Source organism: Cynara cardunculus (assembly GCF_001531365.2).
Source record: "Cynara cardunculus var. scolymus isolate 2C chromosome LG 17, CcrdV1, whole genome shotgun sequence".
In the NCBI taxonomy this organism is placed as follows: Eukaryota; Viridiplantae; Streptophyta; class Magnoliopsida; order Asterales; family Asteraceae; genus Cynara; species Cynara cardunculus.
Genome location: NC_037544.1, coordinates 13,037,599 through 13,065,574, shown reverse-complemented (window position 1 = coordinate 13,065,574; position 27,976 = coordinate 13,037,599). Strand labels below are relative to the sequence as shown.

General features: G+C 36.4%; 1 protein-coding gene across 1 annotated transcript in view; it reads left to right on the top strand.

The window, feature by feature from the left end:
* LOC112500228 (chloride channel protein CLC-d) overlaps positions 1-25,777 on the top strand; it is a 31,989-nt gene extending 6,212 nt beyond the window's left edge. The window contains exons 6-23 of the mRNA XM_025103614.1: positions 6,077-6,151; positions 7,077-7,165; positions 7,480-7,620; positions 7,700-7,770; positions 7,859-7,938; positions 8,039-8,182; positions 8,287-8,346; positions 8,451-8,525; positions 9,035-9,186; positions 20,949-21,084; positions 21,157-21,288; positions 21,473-21,550; positions 21,656-21,711; positions 21,815-21,901; positions 21,977-22,133; positions 22,216-22,317; positions 22,398-22,444; positions 25,445-25,777. Coding sequence (XP_024959382.1) covers positions 6,077-6,151; positions 7,077-7,165; positions 7,480-7,620; positions 7,700-7,770; positions 7,859-7,938; positions 8,039-8,182; positions 8,287-8,346; positions 8,451-8,525; positions 9,035-9,186; positions 20,949-21,084; positions 21,157-21,288; positions 21,473-21,550; positions 21,656-21,711; positions 21,815-21,901; positions 21,977-22,133; positions 22,216-22,317; positions 22,398-22,444; positions 25,445-25,517 — 1,755 coding nt within the window. The 3' untranslated portion in view covers positions 25,518-25,777. The remainder of the gene's footprint in view (positions 1-6,076; positions 6,152-7,076; positions 7,166-7,479; positions 7,621-7,699; positions 7,771-7,858; positions 7,939-8,038; positions 8,183-8,286; positions 8,347-8,450; positions 8,526-9,034; positions 9,187-20,948; positions 21,085-21,156; positions 21,289-21,472; positions 21,551-21,655; positions 21,712-21,814; positions 21,902-21,976; positions 22,134-22,215; positions 22,318-22,397; positions 22,445-25,444) is intronic.
* The last annotated feature ends 2,199 nt before the right edge of the window (positions 25,778-27,976 follow it).

Sequence of the window (27,976 nt, the reverse complement as noted above, 5' to 3'; positions counted from 1 at the left end):
GGTTATCGCAATGGTATAGCAGTTAATATAATAATTAGAATTATATATATATGCATATATAACTCAACAAATTATCTCTATTCAATAAAAACATCTAGGAATAATGATGTCCAAGTCCAAATAAAATAATTGAACAATGTGAATACTTTTATTCAAAGCCAGAGGTCAAACTGATGGTGTCCAAATTCAAAAAACAAGAATAATGGTGTCCAAGTCCAAAAAAATAAGAAAAATGAAGCCTTGTACTGCTGGGATAAAAATAAAATCTATTGTAGGTCCAAACTAAAAGCCCATAAAATTACTTTTTAAACACCAAAACAACCTATCTACAGATGGCGGTTATGCGACCGCTTTTTTGCATTCAAAGGGCTATCCTTTAGCGGTCAATAACGCCACTAATCGTGGGACCGTTGTTCAATACCGCTATTGTCCCATGACCGTGAACCGTGATAGCACCGCTATAGCAGCGCAATTAACAACATAGGTGATACGTAATTTGTGAACTCAGATAATGTATAATGCTTATAGAAGCTATATGCTCACACATTTAGCGCCCACTACTAACAGGGGCTTTTGTGGGATAAGGGTTCCGCTAACATCATCTATATGGGATTTGATAATTTTTATTTTCTTCCACGTATATATATATATGTACGTTGTGGATCTCTCTTCTATCTTTCTCTCCCTTACATGTATGAATATATCTATATATATATATATACTTGTATGAATGTATGCATGCATGTAAAATGCATATATATATATATATATATATTTTTTTTTTATGGATTACTGTTGGGCCATTTTGTGACCATGTCAATTTCAACCATAGATCAATAGTTAGAGACTCTAAAATGGATGCCCTGGTCATCTATGGTAGACTGCTTTCAAACAACGTTGGCAACCACCCTTACTTTGTATTTGACTAGCTATTGTGATAGGATGGAGGATGAAAGTTTATTGCATCAATTCACATTTCAAATTGTCATGGTTGTGTCATTATTGTCTCCTTGAACTTCTATTTGTTTTGCATGTTTGCCCCGTTAACCGATCTACCTCTACAAGTTTCTAATAGGAATTTAGTTTGATTACCTACATCTTAAAGATGTCCTCTCCAAGTATTAGGAGATTGGATTGTGCTTGAATTTATAAACGAGGGTAATTTTGTTCGAAGGTGCAACTTGTAGATGGTTGAAGACACATTCTTGAATTGATCTAATCCAACTAAAGAATAGCAGGTCTCAGACTGAATGTCAGTCATCTCTTGCTTTCTGTTGGTGTCTGTTATACACACACCCAATTGGCTAACTTCTGACCTCTCAACCTTAATTCACTGATCCATCCATAAAGAACACGTTATCCAACTGATGTTACCAAATTTGTGGTACATGTTGGTTTGTTTTATATGTAATTATATGTAAATGGTTCATGGGGGTAGTTACACATTCGTTATGCGGTACGTTAAACAATTCAGTTTTTAGGGTAGTTATTTGAAACTGGTTCATGGGGTAGCAACATTTAGATGGTACATCAAATAAATCGGTGGTGCAGTACTATAAATCTCTGTATAAATATATGCCGATTTGGTAATTATATATACCGAGATCCTAAAAGACTGTATATTTAATATAAAAAACTTAAGATAATTATACTAAGTTAGGAAATCAATTTTGTTTCTATTCTGAAGAAGGGAGAATTGATGGCTATTATATATTTAAAAATGTAGAGAAAATAATGTAATTACATTTTGAGATGAAATTATATAAGTTAGCTAAATTTGATTAATTTATGAAAATACAAAATATTTGATGAGCTAGGAAAAATCGAAGATAGTTTTTTGAGTATTTTGGAAATCTAATTGTGTGAAAACCTTGAGTCAATTTAATTAAGAGCAATATGGTTTAAAAATAAGAACAAGAAGAAAAGCAATTCAAACCTGTCTTGTATCTTACCTTCTTTGCGTCATATGAAGATTAGCTCTCGGATGAAGATTAAGATATAAGATACCCCTTTTCACAATGACAAATTTAATACCCAAATAATTGTAAAATTGTGAAAATCCCATATTAAAATTCAAATATGGAAAGGCGGTTACCCTCAAATCCTCCATGTACATGCATACCTCCCACATACATAACTTCATGCATGCTAATAAATTTATACGCACACACACACACACAATCACATACATTCTCATGCGTTCACATAATCACATTCCATGCATAATATATAAACATATGCACCTACATATTAAAATTATGCATATATTCCCATGCATGAAAATACACATACTCACATATTAAACTCATGTAAGCATGTATCCACATAATCAATTAATCACATATTCAGATAATAAATACCTCGAGTGATAACCAGGATCCGGTTATCACATTATCCACCCCTCAAAAGAATTCCGTCCCGGAATTCCTTTAATCAACAAGCCACGGATGCTCGGTTCTCATTTCATATTCAAATTCCCAGGTTGCTTCAAAACCCTTGTGGTAATGCCACTGAACCTTTACCAGACTGATCTCTTTATTCCGTAGAACCTTGGTTTTCCGATCAGTTATTGCTTTTGGTGATTCCACAAAATTTAGCTTACTGTCTAGCCTGACTTCTGGTAGTGGCACTGTCAAATTCGGATCTGCCAAACACTTCCACAGATTAGACACGTGGAAAGTGTTATGAATCGAACTAAGCTCCTGTGGTAGCTCCAACTGATGCACAACCATTCCGACTTGCTTACAGATTCTGGAAGAAACATTTCTCAAAATATAGTTCCATACCAAAACTGACTTATGTCACCACGCTCGGTAGGAACATTTTCCAAAATACAGTTTCATACCAAAATAGACTTACGTCACCACGCTTGGTAGAAACATTATATTCACTTTAAAAGATATAAAATACCCCTTTTCACAATGACAAATTTAATACCCAAATAATTGTTAAATTGTGAAAATCCCATATTAAAACTCAACAATATGACTTGTACGGATAAGGTGTTTCCGGACAAGTTATCCGGCCAACACATGTCCAGACAAGCTTGGCTGGATTCCAAACCCGGATAATACTGAACAACAAACACTCTATCCAGATGCATCCCTTAACCGGATAACAAGAAATAAGAGAATTAAATCAATAGAATCATAATCCTCTAATACGGTCAACACTTCGGCCGGATATACCTTTCTTCGGACAACACTACGGCCGGACTCACACTCATCTGGACAACACATTGACCGGACACTCTAATCCGGTCAACACTGTGTCCGAGCAATCTTCAGCCTAAAATACATAAAATCTAATCCAGACAACACTATGTTCGGATACCCTCAAATCCGGACGACCCAGTGACCGGATATCTTTAATCCGGTCAACACTATGGCGGAGACATTTCTAAAACCGGCTGTTGAATAAGCCAAGAACAGTATGTAATATTTTAAAACATCCACATATCAAATTCAAAACCAGTAGCAAATCGAATTGCAAAGGGTGTTTTAAAGAATACTCACCTTATGCAAAAACCCAGAATTTTGAAAGAAACGCCAAGATGAATCCAACTTCAGTTCCAAAATAATGCAAGCAATTCCCAGAACTCTTTTTCTCTCAAAACAATTTTATAAAAGAGGCAAGAAACTTTTGCCTTTACCTAAACCACTTATTTATACCTTTCCAAATATGGAAAGGTGGTTACCCTCAAATCCTCCATGTGCATGCATACCTCCCACATACATAACCTCATGCATGCTAATAAATTTATACGCACACACACACAGTCACATACATTCTCATGCATTCACATAATGACATTCCATGCATAATATATAAACATATGCACCCACATATTAAAATTATGAATATATTCCCATTAATGAAAATACACATACATATTAAACTCATGTAAGCATTTATCCACATAATCAATTAATCCTATATTCACATAATAAATACCTTGAGTGATAACCAGGACCCGGTTATCACAACACATTAGGGGTAGGGAGCAAACATAAATTGATTAATTACGCTTGCACAATATGAAATCTTTAGTCATGTAACACCTAGGTAATTAAGCTTCCCAATTAGACAAATACACTTTTTTCGTCCTCGCTTTAGCATCTTTCCTCTTTCAACCATGGGTAAGCCAACAAATTTCAACCTAAACACACATACTCTAATAGTAAATCCTAAAAATACCTTGATTGATATAAGAGAATACCTTTTATGAGACCTCAAAACCTCGATTCAAGAGAAACACAGAAGGCAATCTGAATTAGTAAGTTGGAACTGACTTCTAATAAGCAACTTCATTCTAGTTATACCCTATTTGAACATAAAGAACCAAAATGATCCTTTGCATCGTAGATACACTGAGTGATGGTTGTCACTACTAGTTTTACACGTACGTGGATAGAAGGCATTTGAGCAACAGGCGTCTTAGCGACATTGGATGTGTTCTCATAGCCAATACCATATGCTAGAGAACAACCCTTTGCAACAAGTTGCACCTTTAGGTGTTTTAAAGTTCCATTGTGGTACAATTTGACCATAAATTCCCACTTACAACTCACATACCGCTTCCGGACGAGTGTCATATTGTGTAGTAGGTATGGTAGTATTGGAGTAAGTGATGGTTATGGTTTTGGTTATAGAGCTGATAGTCCTCTGGCTTCGTATAAGGTGTGATAATATGCATGGGGCTAATTGGTGTAAAGAGGGTACCATAATCATGACCTAGATTACTGCGTCATGGTCGAGTGCAAACTCATGTGATTGAGATATGCCTCTTGAGATATTGATGATTACACTAGAATAAGTGGAACTAGATTATTAGAATAATCAAAATCATACACTAAAAGGAGATAGGCTAGGAGATGTAGAGGGATAATAAGAGTGTGACATGAAAATTGACATCATAGCACATAATATACACCTTTAGCCTTTCTAGACATGAAATAATCAATAAAGATGCCTTCTACAGACTTGGGATTGAACTTAGTTCTTTGAGGACCCACGTCTTGAGAGAAGCAAACACAACCGAAGGTTATTGGAACAAGATGAAAATGGAAGATACATAAATATAAAAAATGTATAGAGGTATTTTTCAATTTAGAATATAGGACGACATCCAATTGATTCAAAATTAGTTAATACCTCAACCCCTAAAATAGGTGAGGTACATTAGGATGAATGACTAATGTGTAGACAACATGAAGTAGATGCCAATATTTACATTTGGTGACACCATGTTGCTAAGGGGAAGATAAATGAATTTGTTTTATTTTATAATGAGAACTTTCATTATCTCTTTGTTAATTCTCCATCACTTTACCAATACCTGAGTATTCTTGTGTCATTTTCTGTTCTACCTCCATTTCTCTCTTAAACTCTACTCACATCAGAAATTAAGTTCAATAGATTCAAAATATCTTCTCTGTAAACTAATTGCTGAAGATTTATGTTTAGGAAACATGCTGCAGAGAAAATACACTGAAACATTTATATTGATTCCAGATAACCTCATCTTTCTTCTATTTTCTCTAAGTCATTCTAAACATATGTCTGTTGTTACTTCAAATTTTAGTGGTGTAAATGTTTTATTGTATAATTGTGACATTATATAGTGGTTCTTAGTTCGGATGTCACTATTAATTCTAAGGCAACTCTATTTGCTTAAATTTGCTGTTGTTGAATGTTAGTTGGAGGATCAAACATATATTCATCCATGTGTTTGTTTATCAGCCCATTTACTTTTAATGTAGCCCTATTGTTTAAATCTTTTATAATGGATGGTGAAAAGTGTCAGAAGTTACTTTAAGAAAGTGAAACCTGTTTATAAACTACCATGCTTTGCATTGTCACCCCACATGTTTCTCATGGTAATTGAAAGTTAGCAACATGATTTTTTTTACTCCCGTTTTCTGAATACTAAATTTCTCTGGATCTTCCAGCCTGGAAGTTTAAACTAGTTAATTTGCTCTTGCTTTGCACTTTGCAATTAATATAAATTTGTATTGCCATGGTTCTTTCACTCTTAACCTGCTAACGTCCTTTTGTTAATTAATGTGACATTCAGGGTGGATCAACAAAATATCATCTGAGTACTAGGTGGCTACAGGTCTTTAAGAGCGATCGTGATCGGCGTGATCTTGTGAGTGATGTTGATATTGAATTATTGATTTATGTTCTATATATTAGTTTTTGAATATTGAGAATTTAGAGTTGAAGATTTTTCACACAAGAGCAAACGAAAAAGAAAATGAAGACCTTCTATTTTTTATGTTTGATTCTAGATATGGTTTCCTCCTGTATGGACTCCAAAAACTGGAAAGTGCATAAAAACTAAATTATGTAAATTTATTTTCCATTGGTCCTTGGAGGGTATCCCTATATGAACACCCTATATAAGACTTCCACCACAGAGGAAAGGCTGGTTTAATCAAGGAATGGAGGGAAAATATTATCCTTAGAATAATTTTGATGATGTTCAGGTTAGGTAATTGGATGTCCTTCCAATTGAATGCTTTGACTTGCTTGGTCACTTCATTCTCTTGGAAGTAAGGTAGAATATATGTGTAGTATCCTAGCCATGTTTCTTTTAAGGTTGATGTTGCATTGGAAGCTCAGTGCAGGAATTGATCTATAGTTCAGATAGAGATATTAGTCCAGACAGGTCTTAATAAGAAGAAAAAACAAACAGCCCCTTAGTCTGGGTGACTTGTGGTGTAATATCTGTTCATGCCGAAATCATTTTTAGAATAAATGGATTGCGTATGTGTGTATAGGTGGCATATCTATATCAATAGTTTGCGTTACTGTCTGACATGACTTTTTCTTGACAAGAGGTTACCTTTCCTCCCATCTATCACTAAGAAATACCAAGAACAGTTCAGTAACAATACTTGCATGCTTAATAGCACCTCACATGTCACATGAAAATTGTAGAGTTGTTTTACCTTGCTATATAGTTGCCATGGTTCAATTTTTTTAATACCTTTTTATAGTATTTGTGATTGTGAGATGACTATATCCCTGTTTGTCGTGTTTGTGACTTGTGAGCTTAATGTCTTTGAAAGGTAACATGTGGATGTGCAGCTGGTGTGGCTGCTGCTTTCAGAGCTCCAGTTGGCGGTGTATTATTTGCTCTAGAGGAAGTTACATCTTGGTAGATTTGTCCTCTCTTTTGGTTCTAATTGTCAGACTCATATGCATAAATATTAAACATATATGTGGGACTTGCTTAAAGCACTGATCGGACAATGATAGGTCTATCTCCTAAGCAAACACATGTTTCTTGGCATAATTTTTGTATGTTTCTATCCAGTCAATCGATCGTTTAGGTTTTTTTTTGCATTGCGTATGCTTGTGGGTCTTATTGGTTTTAACAAATGTGGCTACATAATTCTGTAAAACTAGCTTGTAAATATGGGGAATGTGACCGTTTACTTTGTAATAACTGGCTTTGATCTTTTATTGAAGGTGGAGGAGTCAGCTTATGTGGCGTGTTTTCTTCACTTCTGCAGTTGTGGCTGTTGTAGTGCGTACTGCGATGGGCTGGTGTAAGAGTGGGAAGTGTGGGCATTTCGGTTCTGGAGGTTTCATAATATGGGATGTCTCAGAGTGAGAACCTGATATTCTCTTGTCTTTAATTTGATTCTACCTATGGGCGATTGTTGGTTTCTCATTAAATCCAATTTAGTGGTCAAGAGGATTACTCATTTGAGGAGTTATTGCCGATGGCTATTATTGGTGTTATAGGTGGCCTTCTTGGTATGTGATAAGTGTACTTATTGATTTCTCTTGCAAGAAAAGAGGGGTATGTATATATACATCTAAATTGGGAATCATGTTTTTCCAGGAGCGTTATTTAACCAGCTGACACTTTATATAACATATTGGCGTCGAAATTATCTACACAAGAAAGGAAACCGAGTCAAAGTAAGTTTTGTCAAGCGTAACTTTTACCCTATGGTTCTATTTGGTCATGTCTGTCTTCGGAATATATGATCGTAATCTTGATTCTGTGGCTTCTTAACAGATAATTGAAGCATGTCTTATCTCCGTGATAACCTCAGTAATCTCATTTGGATTGCCTCTTTTTAGAAAATGTAGTGCATGCCCCGACTCGGATGTTACTAGTGAATGTCCTCGTCCACCAGGAATGTACGGGAATTACGTAAATGTAAGTTGAATTGTTAAGCATTGTTTCTCTAGTATTACAACAAATGACATGGGTTTATAATTGGCTTTGTTATTCCCCAATGGCTATACCGTTTATATTTGCAGTTTTATTGTACCAAGGACAATGAATACAACGACCTTGCAACCATCTTCTTTAATACTCAGGTCCAGTAGATTCCAGGCAGATGCTATAATTTTTTTTTTCTTCAGTTTGTATGTTCAACCTCATCACTTGTTTTTATATCACTGCCATCTTTATCTGGATGCAGGATGACGCCATAAGAAATCTGTTCAGTGCGAAGACCATTCATGAGTACAGCGCCCAGAGCCTGCTGACTTTTTTGGTATAGCTTACCTCCACTTGTCACCTGTCTTCTATATCGTGAAAAGAATGTAATGTTCTTTGTAAAGAATGGCAATTGAAAATGAGATATCAATTGATATAAAGGAACCTTCTAAGCTTTGATATTGTTGGCTAATCTTGTGCATTCTGAAATAAGAATAATAAAATGTGGCACACAGTTTTTAGAATTGTGAAAGATAACACTTTGAAATGCTATGAAGTTTCTATTTATTTTGACATTTGACATTTGAAGGAAGTTTGAATCCAAAATAGTGGATTCTAAATAAAGGAGAAAAAATCTCTTGATTAACCAACCAAACAAATCCCAATTAGTGATACACTAACTAAATTAAAGATCAGCATCATTGTTTTTCCTTTTTGTAAATCCAGTTAGAAAATGGATGAACTGCCTGTAGGGTTTATGCATTCTTTTTCCTTAAATAGTTTAAATTAGGTTTCTTTTTGGAACACTGAGCTGGTTATCTTTTGATGCATGTATCTTGTCCTCAGGCTATGTTCTATAGCTTAGCCGTGGTGACATTTGGTACTGCTGTTCCAGCTGGACAATTTGTTCCTGGCATAATGATTGGATCGACGTATGGGCGCCTTGTTGGCATGTTTGTTGTTAGGCTATACAAAAAGCTGAACATTGAAGAAGGAACGTGAGTTGAAATATCTATTTCCAGTTTTTAGCTTTTGTTTCTAGTATTCTAGGAATATACTCGAATCACATTTCGACATGCTGCCACTTGATAATTTATGGTCTAGGTATATTGTCATTCTGTTACATTTACTTTGCACTCTTTGCTGTGCATTCATATATGTTCATTTGATAGTTGTTTAAGAAAAGTAAAATCTTGTAGCGTTGTTCAAAAACTTGTATGAGAAGGTTTTTGGGCCAGGAATATTTTGTTCCAAGTGTAGATCCCATTTACCTATGGGATTATTGCATCTATATGGCTTGTATCTGGTCGAATAAAATATTGAATGCTTTTCATGTGTAGGATTAGAATTTAGAAGAGCTTTTAAACAGTTTTAGAGCTTTTAGAGCTGAAAAACTTATGAGGTCAAGGGCAACTTAAACAGTTTACCGGAGATAATAAAAATTAAAGGAAGATATCGATAAGGTCCAGGGTCAGTTTGAATTCTTAGACACAAGAAATGGAGGGTTAGGATGAGTAGAGACACTAGCGTCTGAAGTATCTCTTCTGAATCTGTCCGTATGGAGTGGATAATTCTCCCAACAAAGTGATATTTCTGAAATTAACAAGACACCTGCTGGAGTGACAAGATACACAATATAAATAGTGAAGACTAATACAGTCCACAGATAAATAACCGACTCCTAAAAACTGCTCCACTAACCACACTTGTGCGATACTTTGTTCTCCACTAATCACCAACTTTACCACTCTTCCATCACTTTCTCTTCCCACTTTGACTTCTTCAATATCTTGAGATTGATGATATGCATGTTTGTTTCTCCTTACATACGTTTACCATGGTCGTCACCTATCAGATATCCATTATGCATTGTTGGTTAGATGATGGCCAACTTGCTCAAACAAAGTCCATCTGGGTCCTACAGGACTTTGTTAGAAAATTCACAAGTTTCTACGCCACATGAATATCCATGATTGAATATGTGTGTGTGTGTATGTTTGCTTTCTGGCTTCTGCTACTGCTTTTAATGTTCCCTGATGCATGGTTTTAAAAATCGTTTGAGGCTTATGCCTCGAGGCCCGCCTTACCTTAATCGCACCTGAGGCGGTACTTTTTATAAGCTTTGTGGCAATAGTAGTAATTCTCTTTATAGTATAAGAGTCTTCTTTTATTTAAAAAAACAAAGTCAAAGCACAATGGCCTGAATGTGTGCTTTTAGTATTTTAAAACCCAAAAAGCTATTACTTTCTCCCTTCAATCAAAAAGTGTGGTTGGACTCTACCCCTTCCTCCAAGCAACCTTTTTTTTACTCTCTCTCAGCCTCTCTCATGCTGAACCAACACCTCTAAGCCTCTTAGTAATCTAGTATTATAAAATATATATATATATATATGTGTGTGTGTGTAGTATATATACATATTTTGATGTATATATATTTCCACCTCGTTCTTACGCCTTGGACTGCCTCGAGGCTTACGCGTTGCCTCATTGAGGGAAAACGCCTCGAGGCCCGATTCCACCTTCTAAGACCTTGCCCTGATGTATACCTTTTCTTTTACTTTCTAAGCTGCTGTTGTATATTTTCACAGACTTACTTTTACTCTCTTATTTCACATTAGACAAGATTGAATACAGTTGTAGTTTTTGATTCTTGCCATGTGAAGGATTAAATTTAAAATGAGAACTAAAGAATTAGATTTATTTTCTTGGACTATATGGCCTACTGCCAAGTGCTAACATGTAAAATTTAGTACTGCAACATAGTCATTTATCTGAACGTTTGAGTGCATATATTTTTATAGTTTCTTTGTGCTATATATCTTCAATCTCATTAGTATTTAGTGGACTTGTAGTTTTATTAATGTATACATACACAATTATATATGTATTTTTTCTCTTTGAAATTCTTGTCCCTTGCCTCAAACTAGGACCTTTGCACCTCGGTGCATCTCACGCCTTAAAAATCAATGACCCATTATCCGGTAATAACTTGCGATTTATCATAGGTGAATCTACTTGTTCATAGCCCAATACCTCACACCCAGACAATAGATATAACACAAACTTCCTTTGACATATTTAAATCCTTTGTTATGATCATAATACTTTCATGCCCCAAAAGTATTAAAGACGCCCAAGATTGGTGACTTGAAACTAGTTGCCAATATCACTCTTCAATTGAGAGAAGCATTGATGATCTCATGATCATATCCGGTCTGAACCATGTCATCAACGTATACTACTGGCATAACATGCTTTCCATGTTAATGTCAACGGAACATTCAATAAATGTTATCACTCCTTGATAACCGAACTGATACTGAACCGATTGTGATGGACCAAAACAAGTCTAATCCTAGTATTTTAAAGGTGTATTCTAGAAGGCCCACAAGGGTAGAAAAGGAAAGTGGCTAAAGTCAGCTAGAGGAGAGCTGTTGTACCTCTAAAAAGGAGGGGAGGCATTACGTACGGGGTATTGTGAGATTTACATAGATTGTGATTGGCTTTAAGCTTAGCGCTTAGAGAGAGGGAGGCTTCCTTAATTTCCTTTCTGTTATTGTATTTGTTTTCCGTTTCAATCACATCATTTTCCATCTTTCTTTCTCAGATTGTTTAATCCTGTTTCTAGTTTCGACCATTGGTCCGACCTACCTGCCTTGACCTACCACTTTCATCCCAACAAACTCGTTTAGGTCAACATGAAGAACAACATCAGAAGCTTCAATCGGATGATCTGGAGATCAAAACTGTGATTCAAGCTTGGGAATCTGATCGTGCGGAAGAGGAGGAATTTTCGGAAAATTGTGATGTATTGGGTAAAACAAGGCAAACAGCCTAATCATGAAAGTGGAAGACTGTTGGTGGCTTTTGGCGGGTCTCATATTCCATCGACACTTCAGGGAGATGCTATTCCGAGGAGTCCGGGTGGCAGTTCTCCAATTCCACTGCTGCCTCGGGGAGATAATTCTTGGATTTCAGGATCGCATGGCTCTCTCCAGTTATTTCCTTGGGCTGCAAAGAAGATTAAACTTCCAAAGTTCTATGGCTTTGATCCTCAAGGATGGATTCAGAAGGCTGAGTTGTATTTCGATATTCATGGTACGCCCTCTCATCTTTGGATCCGATTGGCACAGTTGAATATAGTGGGCGTCGCTCAACACTGGTTCACGATTGTTAAGCAAATTTGTGATTCACTTACTTGGGAGCAATTGACAAACGAATTACTGCAATGCTTCAGTGGTCCCGAGATTTAGAATCCTTATGAACAGTTAGCCACGATTAAACATGTAGCTTCTATCCACGATTATATTGATGCTTTTGAATACCTGTTATCGTTGGTTCTCCGATTATCTGAATCTCAAGCTTTGGGTTATTTTATTCCTGGGTTACAGGAGGAGGTGAAGTGATCGGTACGTTTACTTCGTCCTCAGTCTCGTCTCGATGCTATGTATTTGGCTAAAGGCATCAAGGAGATGCTCTGACCTTTGTGAGGGAATATTTCTTAGTCTGAATTTCGTTATCAGGGAGGGAGCGGGCCTGGTTCTCTTTTCCGCCTGATGCGAGATCTGTTCCATTGGGCGGACATGAACAAAAAGGGCTAATTTTAATACTAGTGAGAAAAGCCCTACCCAACGGATGGATTCTGGTTGATCGTTCCCTTCGACTCGTACCCCAGGAGCTTCATCACACGCTTTGCCCAATTGTTCAATTGTAATCACAGGGTCTGATCGCTTACACGTAGTGAATGGGAAGAGAGGCGAAAAAAGGGGTTATGCTTTCGTTGTGGACAACAATTGATCCAGCTCATTAAGTGTCCAGAAGGGAAATTATGGATCCTCCTTTTGGGTGATGATGAGTCTATGAATGAGGAAGGAGAGATGCACATGTTGGATGGTCTCGAAGAACAAGTCGTTAAAGAAGCATATTCCCCGACCGGATTGTGTACAAAGTTGGAACTTTTGGGGGTGTCGGCTGATTTGTTGTCTGGTGGTAAGACATTGAAGTTTGAAGGGGTAATCGCAGGAATTCAAGTGGATAGTTGAGCCACCCATAATTTTGATATCGTGAAAATTGGTGACTGTGTTGGGTTTGTCCTCAATTTTTTTAGGCATCAACATTCAATTGGGTGATGGCCATAAAATTTTCATTAAACGATGCTGCTCGAATCTGAAAGTCTTAGTGGGAAATTGTGAATTCGAAATTGAGGCCTTGGTCTTTGATATAGGGTATTCGGATATGGTGTTGCGTATGGAAAGGCTCAAGACTTTGGGCGATGTGATTCATAATCGGGAACAACCATCCATGGGGTTTCTGTTGCAGGGCACTTCAGTGTGCATTCATGGTTTATTCAATCACTAGTTTCTCAGGCTTCCCTTCAAACGTGGTTATCTTTGGAAGATACTTCACACCCTCTTCTACCAGCGAATTCCTTGTCGAGTCTTCCACATCCTAAAATAGTGTTATCATTTTCGTAGCAAAATGATTTACAGATCTTGTTCGGTCGATTCGCTGCCATTTTTCTCGATCCTATCGGACTACCACCAGTCCGTACACATGATCATGGAATCTCATTAGTCACTCCACACAAACTGATTTGTGTTCATCCCTATCGTTATCTGCATATTCAGAAAGCTGAAATTGAGAAACAAGTACAAGAACTTCTTAATCTTTGGATGATCCGCCCAAGTAAGAGTGCGTTTTCAAGTTCAGTAATCTTGGTACGAAAGAAAGATCAATCGTGGCGAATGTGTGTCAATTATAGAGCTCTTAATACAAAGCTACGATACTCGATAAGTTTCCAATTCCGGTGGTCGATGAACTCATTGATGAGTTGAAAGGTGTTCAATACTTATCCAAACTAGATTTAAAATCTGGTTAAAATCAAATTAGGATGCGGCCGGACAGCATTGAAAAAAGGCTTTCCGCACCCGCGACGGTCATTGCAAATATTTGGTTATGTTGTTTGGGCTCACCAATGCCCCGACAACATTTCAAGCGGTTATGAATGATATTTTTCGAGCGTTTTTACGCAAATATGTCTTGGTTTTCTTCGATGATGTTCTCATAAATAGCCCGACGTGGTCGAAACATATGGAGGATTTGGAGGAGGTGTTGCACGTCTTGTTGGAAAACCAATTTGTGGTGAACCGCAAAAAAGTGTTCATTTGGCCAATCGTCGGTTGAATATTTGGGACATTATAATTGGTAATGGAGTAGCCATGGATCTCAAAAAAATTGAGGCTGTAGTAGCTTGCCATTCTCGAAATAGTTGAAAGGGTTGAGAGGATTTTTGGGTCTCACGTGGTATTACCGGAAGTTTATTCGTCACTACGGTAGCATTGTGAAACCCCTTAGTGATTTAACAAAAAAAGACACCTTCGGTTGGAATTCGGAAGCTTAACAAGCGTTTGAACGGTTAAAAACGCTATGGTCACGACTTCTTTGTAGGCATTACCGGATTTTCAACTTCCGTTTGTGGTGGAAGGCGATGCATCAGGCAAAGGAATTGGTGTTGTTCTAATGCAACAACAACGGCCAGTTGCTTAATTCACTAAGTCGTTGAGTGAACGTAATTTGGCCAAGTCTGCTTATGAAAGAGAGATCATGGTATTAGTGTTGGCGGTTCAACATTGGTGTTCTTATCTATTGGGAACTAGTTTCATTGTGTATATAGACCAAAAAAGTTCGCAATTTTTGTTACAACAAAGATAACCAACCTAGGTCAACAAAATTGGGTGGCTAAATTACTCGGGTATCAGTCTGAGATCTGTTATAAACTGGGTCTGGAGAATCACAAGGCAGATGCCTTGTCGTGGTGGGCTGATGATGGGGAGCTAAATTCGATTTTATCATGTCCAGTTTGGCTTCAAGGGGCCCAACTTATTAAAGAAGCTCGAATGGACGCGAATATCCAAAAAAATTATACAAGAGTGGCAAGTTGATCACACTAGCCATCCTGGATATGCGGTTCGCCAAGGCATATTGTATTACAAGGATTGATTGGTTATTCCTCGTACCTCGAAATTTAATCCCATGCTAATCGAAGAATTCCATAAATCAGCCTCCGGTTGTCACTCCGGTTACTATCGAACTTACCATCGAGTAGCTACTAATCTTTATTGGCCAGGGATGATTGTCGCTGTCCAATAGTTCGTTAAGGCTTGTGATGTGTGCCAACGTTGTAAAGCGAGTTCTACACTCTGGGAGGTCTTTTACAACCGCTGGATATTCCTAATGCAGTTTGGGAACTTCTCTTAATGGATTTTATTCTTGGATTGCCCAGGTCCAAGGGATACAATGCAGTCTTAGTGGTAGTGGATCGACTCTCATAATGCAGTCACTTATTCTCTTAAAACATCTGTATACCCCGAAATAGATAACGGATATTTTTGTTCGTGCTTGGTTTGGACGGTTTAATTCCATAGTGACTGAGTTTGGCTTACGGAGGAGCTCTTATGATCATTCAGTGTTCTTTACTACGTCATCTTCCGGATGTATTTCACTTTGTGATTATCGGGAGTGATGAGACTAGGATCAAGAAGGTAAAAGATTTCCTTGCGTCTAAGTTTCAAACAAAGGACCTAGGTCCTTTAAAATACTTCTTCAGAATTGAAGTATCTCGTACTCGGAAAGGGATATGTTCGTCTCAATGGACATATTGTCCGAATATATTGAATGACTCTGTTATGATTGAAACAAAACCTTTTGAGACCCCAATGATTCCAAATATGAAATTGAAAGCGGACGATGGAAATCTACTTGAGGATCCAGAAAAGTACAGAAGAATCGTTGGAAAGCTAAACTACTTGACAGTTACACGTCCTGACATCGCTTTTCTGGTGAGTGTAGTTAGTTTCGGTCATTTCCGAGAACTCCACATTGGGATGTTTGTTAGGCTTATACTGAAGTACCTAAAGGGTGCTTTTGGTCTTGGTATCCTTTATCAAAGTCACGGTCATCATGTTATAGAAGGGTTCACAGATGCCTACTATAATGGGGATCCTACTACTAGGCGGTCTACGACAGGCTATTGTATGTTGGTTTGTGGGAATCTAGTTTTGTGGAAAAGCAAGAAACATAATGTCGTTTCCCGATCAAGTGTTGAATCTGAATACAGGGCTATGGCCCAAACCACATGCGAGTTGATATGGTTGCGTAATCTTCTAGGTGAAATTGGCTTTGCTCAATCTAAACCAATGAACCTATATTGTGATAATGAGGCGGCTATTGACATTACAAACAATCTTGTGTTTCATGAAAGAACAAAACTCATCGAGGTTGACTGCCATTTCACTTGTGAAAAGCTGGAAGATGGAATCATCTCAACTCCCTTTGTTCGAACTAGAAGACAACTTGTTGATGACTTTACCAAAGCATTACCTGGTTCGCGAATCTCTTTTATTTGTAACAAGCTAGGCATGATTAACATCTATTCTCCAGCTTGAAGGGGAGTGTTAGAATGTAAATACGGTATATATTTTCTCAGGCCCATTAAGCCCATGGGTCTTTAGGGTTTCTCTTTTGTCTAGGTTTTCTGTCTATATATATCCTTGTATCCTTTCTTTGTAATATACAAGTTAAAAGCAATAATATAATCCCTGATTACAAGCACCAATGATAAGTAGCAGCAAGAGCTATACGAACAATGACAAGGATTAGCCTTAGGACTAGCCTTTTTCCGTAAGGTGAGCCTTCAATTTGTTAAGTGAGCCAAGGATTTAGGTTCACAGATATATCTACTTAAATCCAACCAATAGCCTTGGCAGTAAGTTTCTAGAACCAAACTCGCTTTTGGGTAACACGTAATAGTAGCTTATATGCCATGGGAAGGTTACAATTTTGAAGATGCACAATCATTGTTCTGTGGGAGATCAATTTTTTTCTGCATAGCCCTCTATCACTCGTGGATGCTATACAACTTCCCAAACATTTATGGGAATAGGATGACTATCTATGTTAGATGTAAAGGTACAAGATTTAGAAGATATTGCAGTGTAGTGTAGGTAGTTTTGTATTGGATGTTGGGTATATTTACGGGTGCCCTTTTGGTGTGGAAGGATCTATACCTCAAAAGGTTATAATGACAAAGTAAATCATGCAAGTATACATGGCTTACAAGTATCGTCCAAATCAAGTAATAATGGTAAGCAATACCAAATATCGTTCCTCAGAGATTTAAATTGCAAGGAGAGTCACAAAAGTCAACTTTAAAGTGAGACTTCAGAAAAGGGTTTTTGGAAGCAATAAAGCTTCAAAGAGAAAGTATCTTTGCGAGAGTCAGTAACCAAATCTTAAAATGCAATAATAATTAAAAGATAGTATGGATGCAAGATCATATTGGATTTCAGCAACGAAGTGAAATGAATATTGCTCTACAAATAGCTCTTTACAATGCTACTTGATTGAACGGCCTCCCAAGGAAGTGCAAATTAGACCATATGTTGGAAGTGGACTTGGTGATGCATCAATCCCAAACTAGTACAGATCTTGCCTTTCTTTCCATACAGTTTTGCAACCCATAAGATTACGACGACTCTTTATAGTCTCTATAACACAACTAGTAAAATTATTTGCTTTGTCTTAATTTTAAGTCCAACTCATCTAAATAAAATAACATGCATCAATTTGTCAAGATTACCAAATGAAATATTGATACCATTTGTGAATAGTGAAATAATTTGTTATTAACGAGCAAACATCAACTAACACTTGGCGTAATCTCACAACCTTCACTTACACCCATACTAAGGTATTTAGCCTAGCATGACTAAATGTAAGTGCTTAAAAGTAAATGACATAAATGGAAATGACTGAATGTAAATGACGTAAAAGTAAATCTTGTATGAAAAGTAAAGAAAGCTGGAAAGGTTAGACAATAACGAAGAACACTGAAAAATACTTACAAATTAACGAAGAACACTGAAAAATACTTGCAAATTAAAAAGTAACAAGGAACCAAAGCTTAGATTAAGCTTTGTTCTTGATGACAATTGTTCCCAAAGTTACAAACGGTTACAACTTCACACACTTGTTCAAGGGATTACCCTCACTATTTATACTAGGAGGAGGGAATCAAAAGTACAAAAGGGGTTATTAAGGGTCAAAAGAAAGATGCTTAAGTACAAGATGCTTAAGGCATCTTGCAGGGGCATCATCTATCTAATTCAGCGTCCAGGAGTACTAGGAGATGCTTCTTCAAAACTTTGACTTTTCACATCTTTCAACGGGATTGAGCCTTGTGGTGTCAATATCAGCGTCCAGTGCTGCAGCAACTTGTACACCTGCTACACAATGCTTATGTTAACATTTTACTCATCAAATATATAAGACATCACCATTCCTGCATCCTAGCTCTACTAAATGTAAAACCATATGATAAGACTAAAAGACTCGATATAAGATTGGAAAAGGTGTAAAATTAAGTGAAATAAAGACACAATTGGGTGCTAAGGTGTATGCTTTTGCACACTTTTGACCTTTCATGTGTCCATGGGTGGTTATGGAGTAAGGGGAAGTGGGCGGATTATCAAGCAGTGTAGCTAGGTGTTCAGGTTGTGTATGACGTTTGATGGGCGGTTTAGTAGTGTATTTTTTTTTTGATTAACCTGGATATCCAACCCGCTATGTGAGCCAACTAATCCCAGGCCACCTGCTTTGCAGATAGCCAGGAGTCACTGCATTTGAACCTCCGTGGCCACAAGGGGATTTTTATTCCTCCTTGGATTTGAACCTAGGACCTCCTGGTACTTTTGACCTTTGGAGCCAAGCTCAAACCAATCAGGCACCACCCTTGTGGTTTAGTAGTGTATTTTTTTTCTTGGGGGTGGGGGTAAATGATGTAGGGCATTCAAGTTGTATGTTACGTATATATCAGTTAGTTTAGTAGCAGAAGTGAGTGGAACTAGAGACTTTGAACACTAATAGCTGTAAGTCTGTTGCCTTGTGTGGGTCTGTGATTGAAGATAGAGGTGCAAGGGTTGAAGGAGGTTCTTACGACTTGTTTTGGATAACTAGTACCAAGATTTCAGAGATTAAAGACTGGGGAAGGAAGTAGGGGTGCGGAAAGACGTCTGATCCAATTGAAACTGACCGACCATAATTGGATCAGATTGGATCCAAAATTTCAACATCCATATTGGATCGGTTGGTCCTTGGATGGAATTCCAGAATCCAATAGAACCGAACCAATCTGATCCAGTGACCATCCAATTAATAAATAAATATAATTGATAGTATTTAACAATATTGTTGTTGACTTGTTGGTTGATATTTGTATGTAGGTTTTTTTAGAGAAAATATGTGAATAGTGGGTTGAAATGTGGATTAATCAGTTAAAAACGACATCAAAATATTGGACAGGTCCAATCTGATCGAATGGATAACCAATGGTAATATCGAATGGATGGAACCCAACCAATCCTATCATCGATTGGATTGGATCCGATGGAAAAATCCAACATCGGATGGATGATTGGATCGGATCACCTACATCCATTGGATTTCAAATGATCAACACAGCTAGAAGAAAGTATGACCCAAATTCAGCAAAATTGCAAGGCACGACAGTAACATCTGTATCCTTTTTGAACCTAAGTGATTGGCAATGAGTCTATGGACAGATTTGGGAACCGATTTAGTTCCCTGGATGGACGCTTGTCGTGGACACAAACAACCGTCTGTCTCTGCTGAAACATGGAACTATGAAGCAGATGAGTATAAAAAAGACAATATAATTTCTAATTGATAACTAAGGAGGGAACTTTATTTACTAAGGAAGTTGTCAAAACAGCATCTTCCCACAATTTGGGAGCATTGTGAGCTACAAGCAGATGGCGGTTTTTCCGTTCAGTGATGCCAGCTGGGGTGTATGAGCACACGAGGATTCATATTAGAGAGTTGTAATAAATATCAAATCTAGATAACTAGAATGAAGATAATCACTAAAGAATTATGAGCTATTATGACTTTTCTAACACTATATAGTATTTTTAGCATACATGTATGAACGTGTGTATGCTAATACACACCCATATCGACAACTTTTTTGTCGTTTTTGGAGTCCTGGTGTCCTCGTACAAAGTATCCATACCCTTGCACATATTGCAACCATTCCTTAGGATCATAACAAATATGCATATAATAGCTCTTTGAAATAGTGGTGTAGAATATGATGTGATGATATATTCTACTCTTTACTTCTTCTATTTTTGTATAATTATTTGTGAGATTCAGTTTATATGCAGTCTCTCTTTTTCTCTCTTCAAACTGAGTGTCACTATAAACTTTAGATAGGTCAATGGAGAGGGGATGGTAGCATGTCTAGTTAACGGACTGCCTGGATACTTTATGTCCAGTTACAAAACAAGTACTTAATCAATGGAAATAACAAGGCATTTATGGTACATGTTGGGTTGTTCAGTGCACTAGGATTTTCCTAACCTGTGGTTTTCTTGCATAAATTTTGAAATGTTAAGAGGAGAACTTAATTACGATCATCCGGTGGAGGCCATCTTCTGTGACGAAGATGCAAGGCTTTTTGTTTCTTCTAACTAAGCATTTTAATGTGTTATGCCTTGTTCTTTTGGGTATGTATTTCTTGATTAGTTGCTGAACCTTGCAAACTGCTGAGTCAGCATTTTCTCTGGACTTTGAAACTACTGGAAAGACGTTTGTCCCTCCTGACTATTGATGATAGATCAAGCATAGCTTGTCATTTACACATTGTCCTTTAGTTTGTTTGCATGACAAGTGGAATTTGCAGGTATGCTTTACTTGGAGCTGCTTCCTTCCTAGGAGGTTCAATGCGAATGACAGTCTCACTCTGTGTTATTATGGTAGAAATTACAAATAACTTAAAGCTCTTACCTCTTATCATGCTTGTTCTCCTCATTTCAAAGGTAAGGATTTTTCCTTGGATGGATGATGTGGCAAAGTAGTGTAAGATTTTTCTTAGCCTTTACTTTCCTCAGGCTGTCGGTGATGCTTTCAACGAAGGTTTATATGAAGAACAGGCTAGATTAAGGGGTATTCCTTTACTTGAATCCAGACCTAAAAACCTGATGAGAAAAATGACAGCAAAAGAAGCCTGTGGGAATCAAAAGGTTAGAGAGTTTGGTGTTGTTGGTTCTGAATGTTTATTTGCTCCATTTTTTATCTGGAAGGACCTTACATTCAGAAACAAGTGAAACCGAGGGTTTTCTTGCATATTTCTGCTAATTTTGACAATGTAGCCCCCTATTATTTGCATGATATCTTGCCTTATTCGGTTATTCTTATGTTTGATAGGTTTCTTACTTCACTCGTGTGGTGAAAGTTGCTGATGTAGCCAATATCCTAAGGACAAACAGTCACAACGGCTTCCCTGTATGTCATTTCCATTTTCTGCACTTGTGTCTTTTGTGCATACCTAATTCCATGTTAGGTAGTGTTTCACAAATCCTTGAAGCTATACTTTTATCTGCCATATAGGTTGTGGATCACACACGAACTGGAGAAACAATGGTCATTGGTCTTATTTTGCGCAGGTATAATATAATATGTTCAGTTTTGATTGCGATGGAATTTAAGCTACAACACTAGAATAATTTGGTTAGATGGAATAACTCAATTTTTTTGTTGGTGATGCAGTCACCTATTGGTACTTCTACAATCCAAGGCAGATTTTCAGCATAGCCCTCTTGCAGTTGATATGAGAAGCCAATCTATACCAATCAGGTATATAGAGTTCATTGAACACCCATATTCGATGTACTAGTATGGTTGATTTCTCATGGATATCCAAACTTGCAGGCACAGTCTTAGTGACTTTGTGAAGCCTGTTTCTAGTAAAGGATTATCAATAAATGATATCCATCTAAGTCCTGATGATCTGGAAATGTACATTGATCTAGCCCCGTTTGTGAATCCATCACCGTATGTTGTCCCTGAAGATATGTCTTTAACGAAGGTGACAATCTCATTCTGCAATATGGCTATCTTGAGTGCATGCATGGAAGTTTTTGATATGGGTATCATCTTACATTGTGCAGGTTTATAATCTGTTTCGTCAATTAGGATTGAGGCATATATTTGTAGTTCCTCGTGCTTCTCGTGTGATTGGCATGATCACCAGAAAGGACTTGTTATTTGAGGTATCTCAATTTTGTGTATGTAAAATTCATGCCATTGAGTTGTGTGCGGTCATTGACAAATTACAATTTTGTATATGCAGGACAATGAGGATTCAGGTCCTGTAGAGCTCCAGTCAACTAGTGTAAGGTCTCTATGATGCCTGTATTTCATTACCGTATTGCATGTAGGAATCACTTTTGATGAAAATTCAAGCGGTTTAGAAGGAAAACTTTCACCCATCAAGCATGTCCAAATATAGGTTATGGGCATCACAAAAAGGGGGAAATTAGATCTCGAGCCTGGAAATGTGTTACACTGCATCAATTGTAACATACAGCCTAGTGTCAACGCCTTTTCTTTCTTTAGCCACACGTTTATAGATTTCGCTAGAATGTTATGGAGCATTGTAGGCAGGGGTGTTTTGCGGTGCGGTTTGGTGTGGTTCGGGGCCAAACCACACCGCATACGCGGTTTGAGCATTTTCCCAAACTGCAAACCGCACCGCATAAACCTCAAATCGCACCAAACCAATACTTATAAGTTTAAAATACATTATAAAAGCAACGATAAAGTGACCGTAGTCCAAAAAGATAAAGAATTTCAATACATCCGATTCCCAAATACATTGTATAATTAAAAGTAGTACAAAACTATTAAGTTAATTTATTAATATTGACAATTAGATCAAACTCAAAGTCCAAAACACAAAGTCCAAAATCATTACATAAATACTAAATCATATATATATATAAATATATATATATATATATATATATATATAGGGGAGCGATCAAATGCAAACCACTCAATTTGTACAAACCGTACAAACTGCATTCAACCAATCATAATTTTTCATTTTGTTCATTTTTTTATAATTATGAGAGGTTGATTAATCATTTTTATTGTGGAGGGTGTTAATCATAGATATTATCTTCATTATTTTAATTTTAGAGAAATACATGAAACTGGTTCATTAATGTTAGAGAAATACATGAAACAGTTTCATTAAGTATTATATGAAACAATTTCACAACCATATATGAAACAACTTCATCAAAAAAAGTATTATATGAAACAATTTCACAAGATTAAACAATTTCATGAAAAAATTTCATAAGATTAAACAATGAAATCGACAGATGAAGGTGGTTTGCACGGTTTACACAAATGAGGGCGGTTTTCATATGATCACTCCTCTATATATATATATATATATATATATATGTTATATATAAAATTACAAAATATGCGGTGCGGTGCGGTTTGAACCGCGGTTTGATAACTCAAAACCGCACCGCATAGCGCAGTTTGGTAAAAATACAAACCGCACCGCGAAGGTTCTAAACCGCGCTTTGCGGTGCGGTGCAGTGTGGTGTGGACGGTTTGGCGGTTTGGATGAACACCCCTAATTGTAGATCCTTGTAGATATTTTATAGCGAGTTACTTTTTATGTGAATATTTCAAATGGTATATGAAGGGTCATGCAAAACCTTTGCAGTTGTAATTTAATCTCAACCGTCCATTATGGGGCTGAACAACTTTAAATATAGGTAGCCTTATTTGGCCAAACAACAAAGCAATTATACATATTCGAGCAAGTAATATGAGTAAGCATCCATTTTTCTCTCTTGCATTCTTTTGCTTTGTTGATATCTAGCATTCCCTTAGTTAAATAGGCGTACTTAGTGGCAACTAAGGCCGCATGTTGCAAATTGCATGATTTTATGAAGTCTGTGACACTAAGGATCGACTTTACAATGATATTGGTTAGGATTTCTTGTTAGTTATGTAAAAGGACTTTAAAACCTAAACCACACCTGTACAAGATTTGTTACAGAGGGAAAAACAAACTTACAACAGTTGCAAGAAAATACAAGAATCTAAAATTGTTATGTTGTTTTAGTGCCTTGATTGTTATATCGAGGAGGATATAGTATATTAAATCTCCAAGTTTATTTTAGACTGAGAATGCTGCTTGATTTGAAACATGTATGTTAATTCGTAGTCTTCAAATAATTAATTATTTTTTCTATGAAAATGCATTATGTGCAAAAAATCAATGATTAAAACCTAACGCAAATATGGATGCTGAGGAAACGCTTGTGTGAAAAGAAGATACAAGAAGTTGTACATGAAAGTACGAACAGAAGAGGTGCATTATGTGGTTGTAGTTTGTTAAGAGGATAGAGAACTATAAACCAGCCAAGAAATGAGTAAGAGAAAGTAAAGATAAAGAATACAAGGAGTTGTTCATTAAAGTAAGAACAAAAGGGGGAGAAAATGATGTAGAGATTAGAGAAGGAAAACTAGAGTTACAAACGACATCAGAGATAGAAATTCGAAGCTCTAACTTGATGATCTTGTGAATCAACACTGGCAAAAATCTTAAGTTTAGGGATTCTGCTGCCTATCTAGTCAATTAGTTGTATGGCATTAGCATGATGTGGTGATCAAATTGTTGGTGGGAATCATCGGAGGAAGAGTAGATAGAAGCAAAATCTACTCTAGTTATAGGGCGGGCAACAAGAGAAATGCTTCCTCTAATGCAAAAGACCAATTCAAAATCATATATCATCCTGGGATCAAGCTTAATAGTTTATAGGCCATACAAACCATTGACCATGAGGTTAAAGTGTATACTAATGTGTAGATTGTTTTCTTGATTAAGCTATTCATGTAGAGATGAATGAAATATAATAAATTGCATGCCGTGTTTATGGCCCGCTGATGTGAAAAATGATGTGGTGGGCTCTTTGAGATGAAACTTCTATTTGCGAGTGTAATTGAAGATACGTGTGACTGTGTACCAATGTGGATTATATGAAGCGAAAGAAAATAGTTAGGAAGGTTGCATTTCATTATTTGCTATCAATGTTAAAGCTAGCAAATGTTTCACAAGATTTGAAACTCGTTGTCAATAGACACAAGATTTAATCAATATTTTATTTAGTACCCCCAAAAAAAGCCATTTCTATGATTATATGGTATTGATGTAGCTTTTAAGCGTTAAGGCTATGGGATCACGTGAAAGTTTCTCCAATAGACTAAAAACATCAAGACATCGATTAGAAGTTGTATGCATTTCATAACGAGAAAATGAGGATTGTTGGGAGTGTTTTTCCGAGTTTCAAGTTTATTGTTTTGCAGGGGTCGGCAACAAGGAGGTAGTACAAGGAATCCAGAGGTTGAGCATCCGCTACTTAATGGTCTTCTGGAGTAACGCTTATGATTTTGCATCTAACCACCCCCGCGATTCTTTTTGGTAAATGGTAATCATATTTTGTAGGAATTGTGTATATAGTTGTATGAACCAAATATACAACCATTGGTGTATCACTTGTGACCATATAAAGATTAGTTAGGAAGGCAGGAGACATTTCCACTCTTGGCATTAGTTTGTGGCTGCATTTACAATATTAAAAAAACACTATATGGTATGTTTTTGATACATGAGGAATGAAGACATCGGTTCTGTTACCTCTTGATGGTGTTTAATTGTTTTTCCCTGCAACATTGGAATGATCCAACTTGCTTTTAATTATAGCTTCAGATAAAAATCAATTGAAGCCTTTATGTTAATTGCATTCAATTGATATCGACTTGTATTTGTACATCTACACTTTGGTTCTTGTATTAACATTTTAATATTTATTATTTAGATTACCGGGTAAAATGTTTACGAGTATTTTGGAAAGGAAGGACTACACTTTGTTTCATATCGGTGAATTTAGAACAAGTTTGATATTTTGGCCGTTTACTAGAACATTCATTGACGAACCATATACACCAACACAAAAGGGTTTCATGAACATTGGTTTTTAAGGAGGGGGCGATGGAAGGCAGAAGGGTTCCAAGAACATGGGTTTTCATGGAGGGGGTGGGGTTTGTCGGTGAAATAATGTTGGGGGATGAACCATTTTGGGCTTCAAAACACGAAAAATGGACTATTGATGTATTTTACGAATTGTAAGGATGAAAACCAAAAAATAGCCACATACTAGGGACCAAAAATGTCATTCACTCTTAAGTTTAGGTATAAAAAAACAAAAATGTCCCTCATGTGAGGAGCACGTGACTAACTTAGAGGAGCCTCTTTTAATGGTGTTAAGTGCACGGACTAGTCTAGACAAAATTTGGACCATCGTTGTACTTCATGAACTGTATGGACGAAAACTAAAACCAGCCATAGAAAAGGGACCAAAAATGCAATTCACTCTTACTTTTAAATTAAAAAGTAAATTACACGATTGATCCCTGGTTTTCAATAAAATCACATTGTACATCTCTAAAATCAAAATAATTATGAAACATGTCTTTGTAGTTTACATTTCACACGCCTTTTGTCTTTTTGTCTTAACACCGTCAATAACATCTGTTAAGTGGGTTAACTCAGAGGGTATTTTAGTCTTTTTATCACTTTTTCATTTAAAAATCACAGAGACCAAGATTGTAAAAGGTTATGTCTCCGGGTAGGGAAGGGGATGGATGGATATGGGGTCACTTAACATGTGTCGTTACCTTATTGGAAGGTATAACATTGTTTTGTCTTTTTAATAGAATAAGTAAGAGATTAAAATACCCTCTAAGTTAAGTGAGCTAACAAAATATCTTAGACAGTGTTACAGCAAAGGGACTAAACACGTGTAAAATGTAAACCACATTTTCCATAATTATTTTGATTTAGGGACATAGAGTATAATTTTATGTAAACCACAAGGACCAATCATATAATTTACTCTAAATTAAATTATCTAAAGCATAATCAATATTTTTAATCAAAAAGCATACCATGAAAAAAAAATATTAGGTTTAACCTTAAGATCCATTATACACACACATATAGAGAGAGATGGGTGAGTTATTATGTAATCCTCTACATTTATATAACCAATACAACTTAATCTCAACTATTCATTTAATTTGATGATTATATGATTTTATAAAAGTTTTGATTGTTTCTTAATATAAAGTATTGATCATAATTAATAAGTCATAGTCATCTTCCATAAATATTCAAATCATAAATAAATGAACTCTCATCATTTCCATAAATATCTCAATTCATTGAGTTGCATTTATTGTACAAATGTGATGGGTTGCATTTTGATTGTCCTCTTTCTCTCTCTCTTTCTCTCTCTCTCTCTCTCTCTCTCTATATATATATATATATATATATATATATATATATAGGATTCGGTTCACGTGAGACCAGCCTGTTTTCGTGAGACTCGTGAGACCACATTTTTACACGTAAACTTCACAGCAAAAACGCTGTGAAGGTTTAAAAAAAGTCGAACCTTCACAGCAAAAACATTGTGAAGGTTTTAAAAAGTTACCTTCACAGCATTTTGCTGTGAAGTTTCAAGTGTAAAATGCTGGTCTCACGGGTCTCACGAAAACAAGCTGGTCTTACATGATCCCAAGTCTATATATATATATATATATATTTCATTATTTTAACCTTAATTATTGTATAAACTAATTATGACAATTGATTTTTAAGATAAAGGGTTGAGATAAATCATCTAATACATTTATTTTATTAAATGTGTAATCTCACAAACATATATGGACATAATTGCCGAAGGGTATTTATGTAAAAGATAATGTGCATTCAATGATATCGGTTACAAACAGTAGAAATCTGTTACAAATCGTATATGTTCAATTGTGTTCACA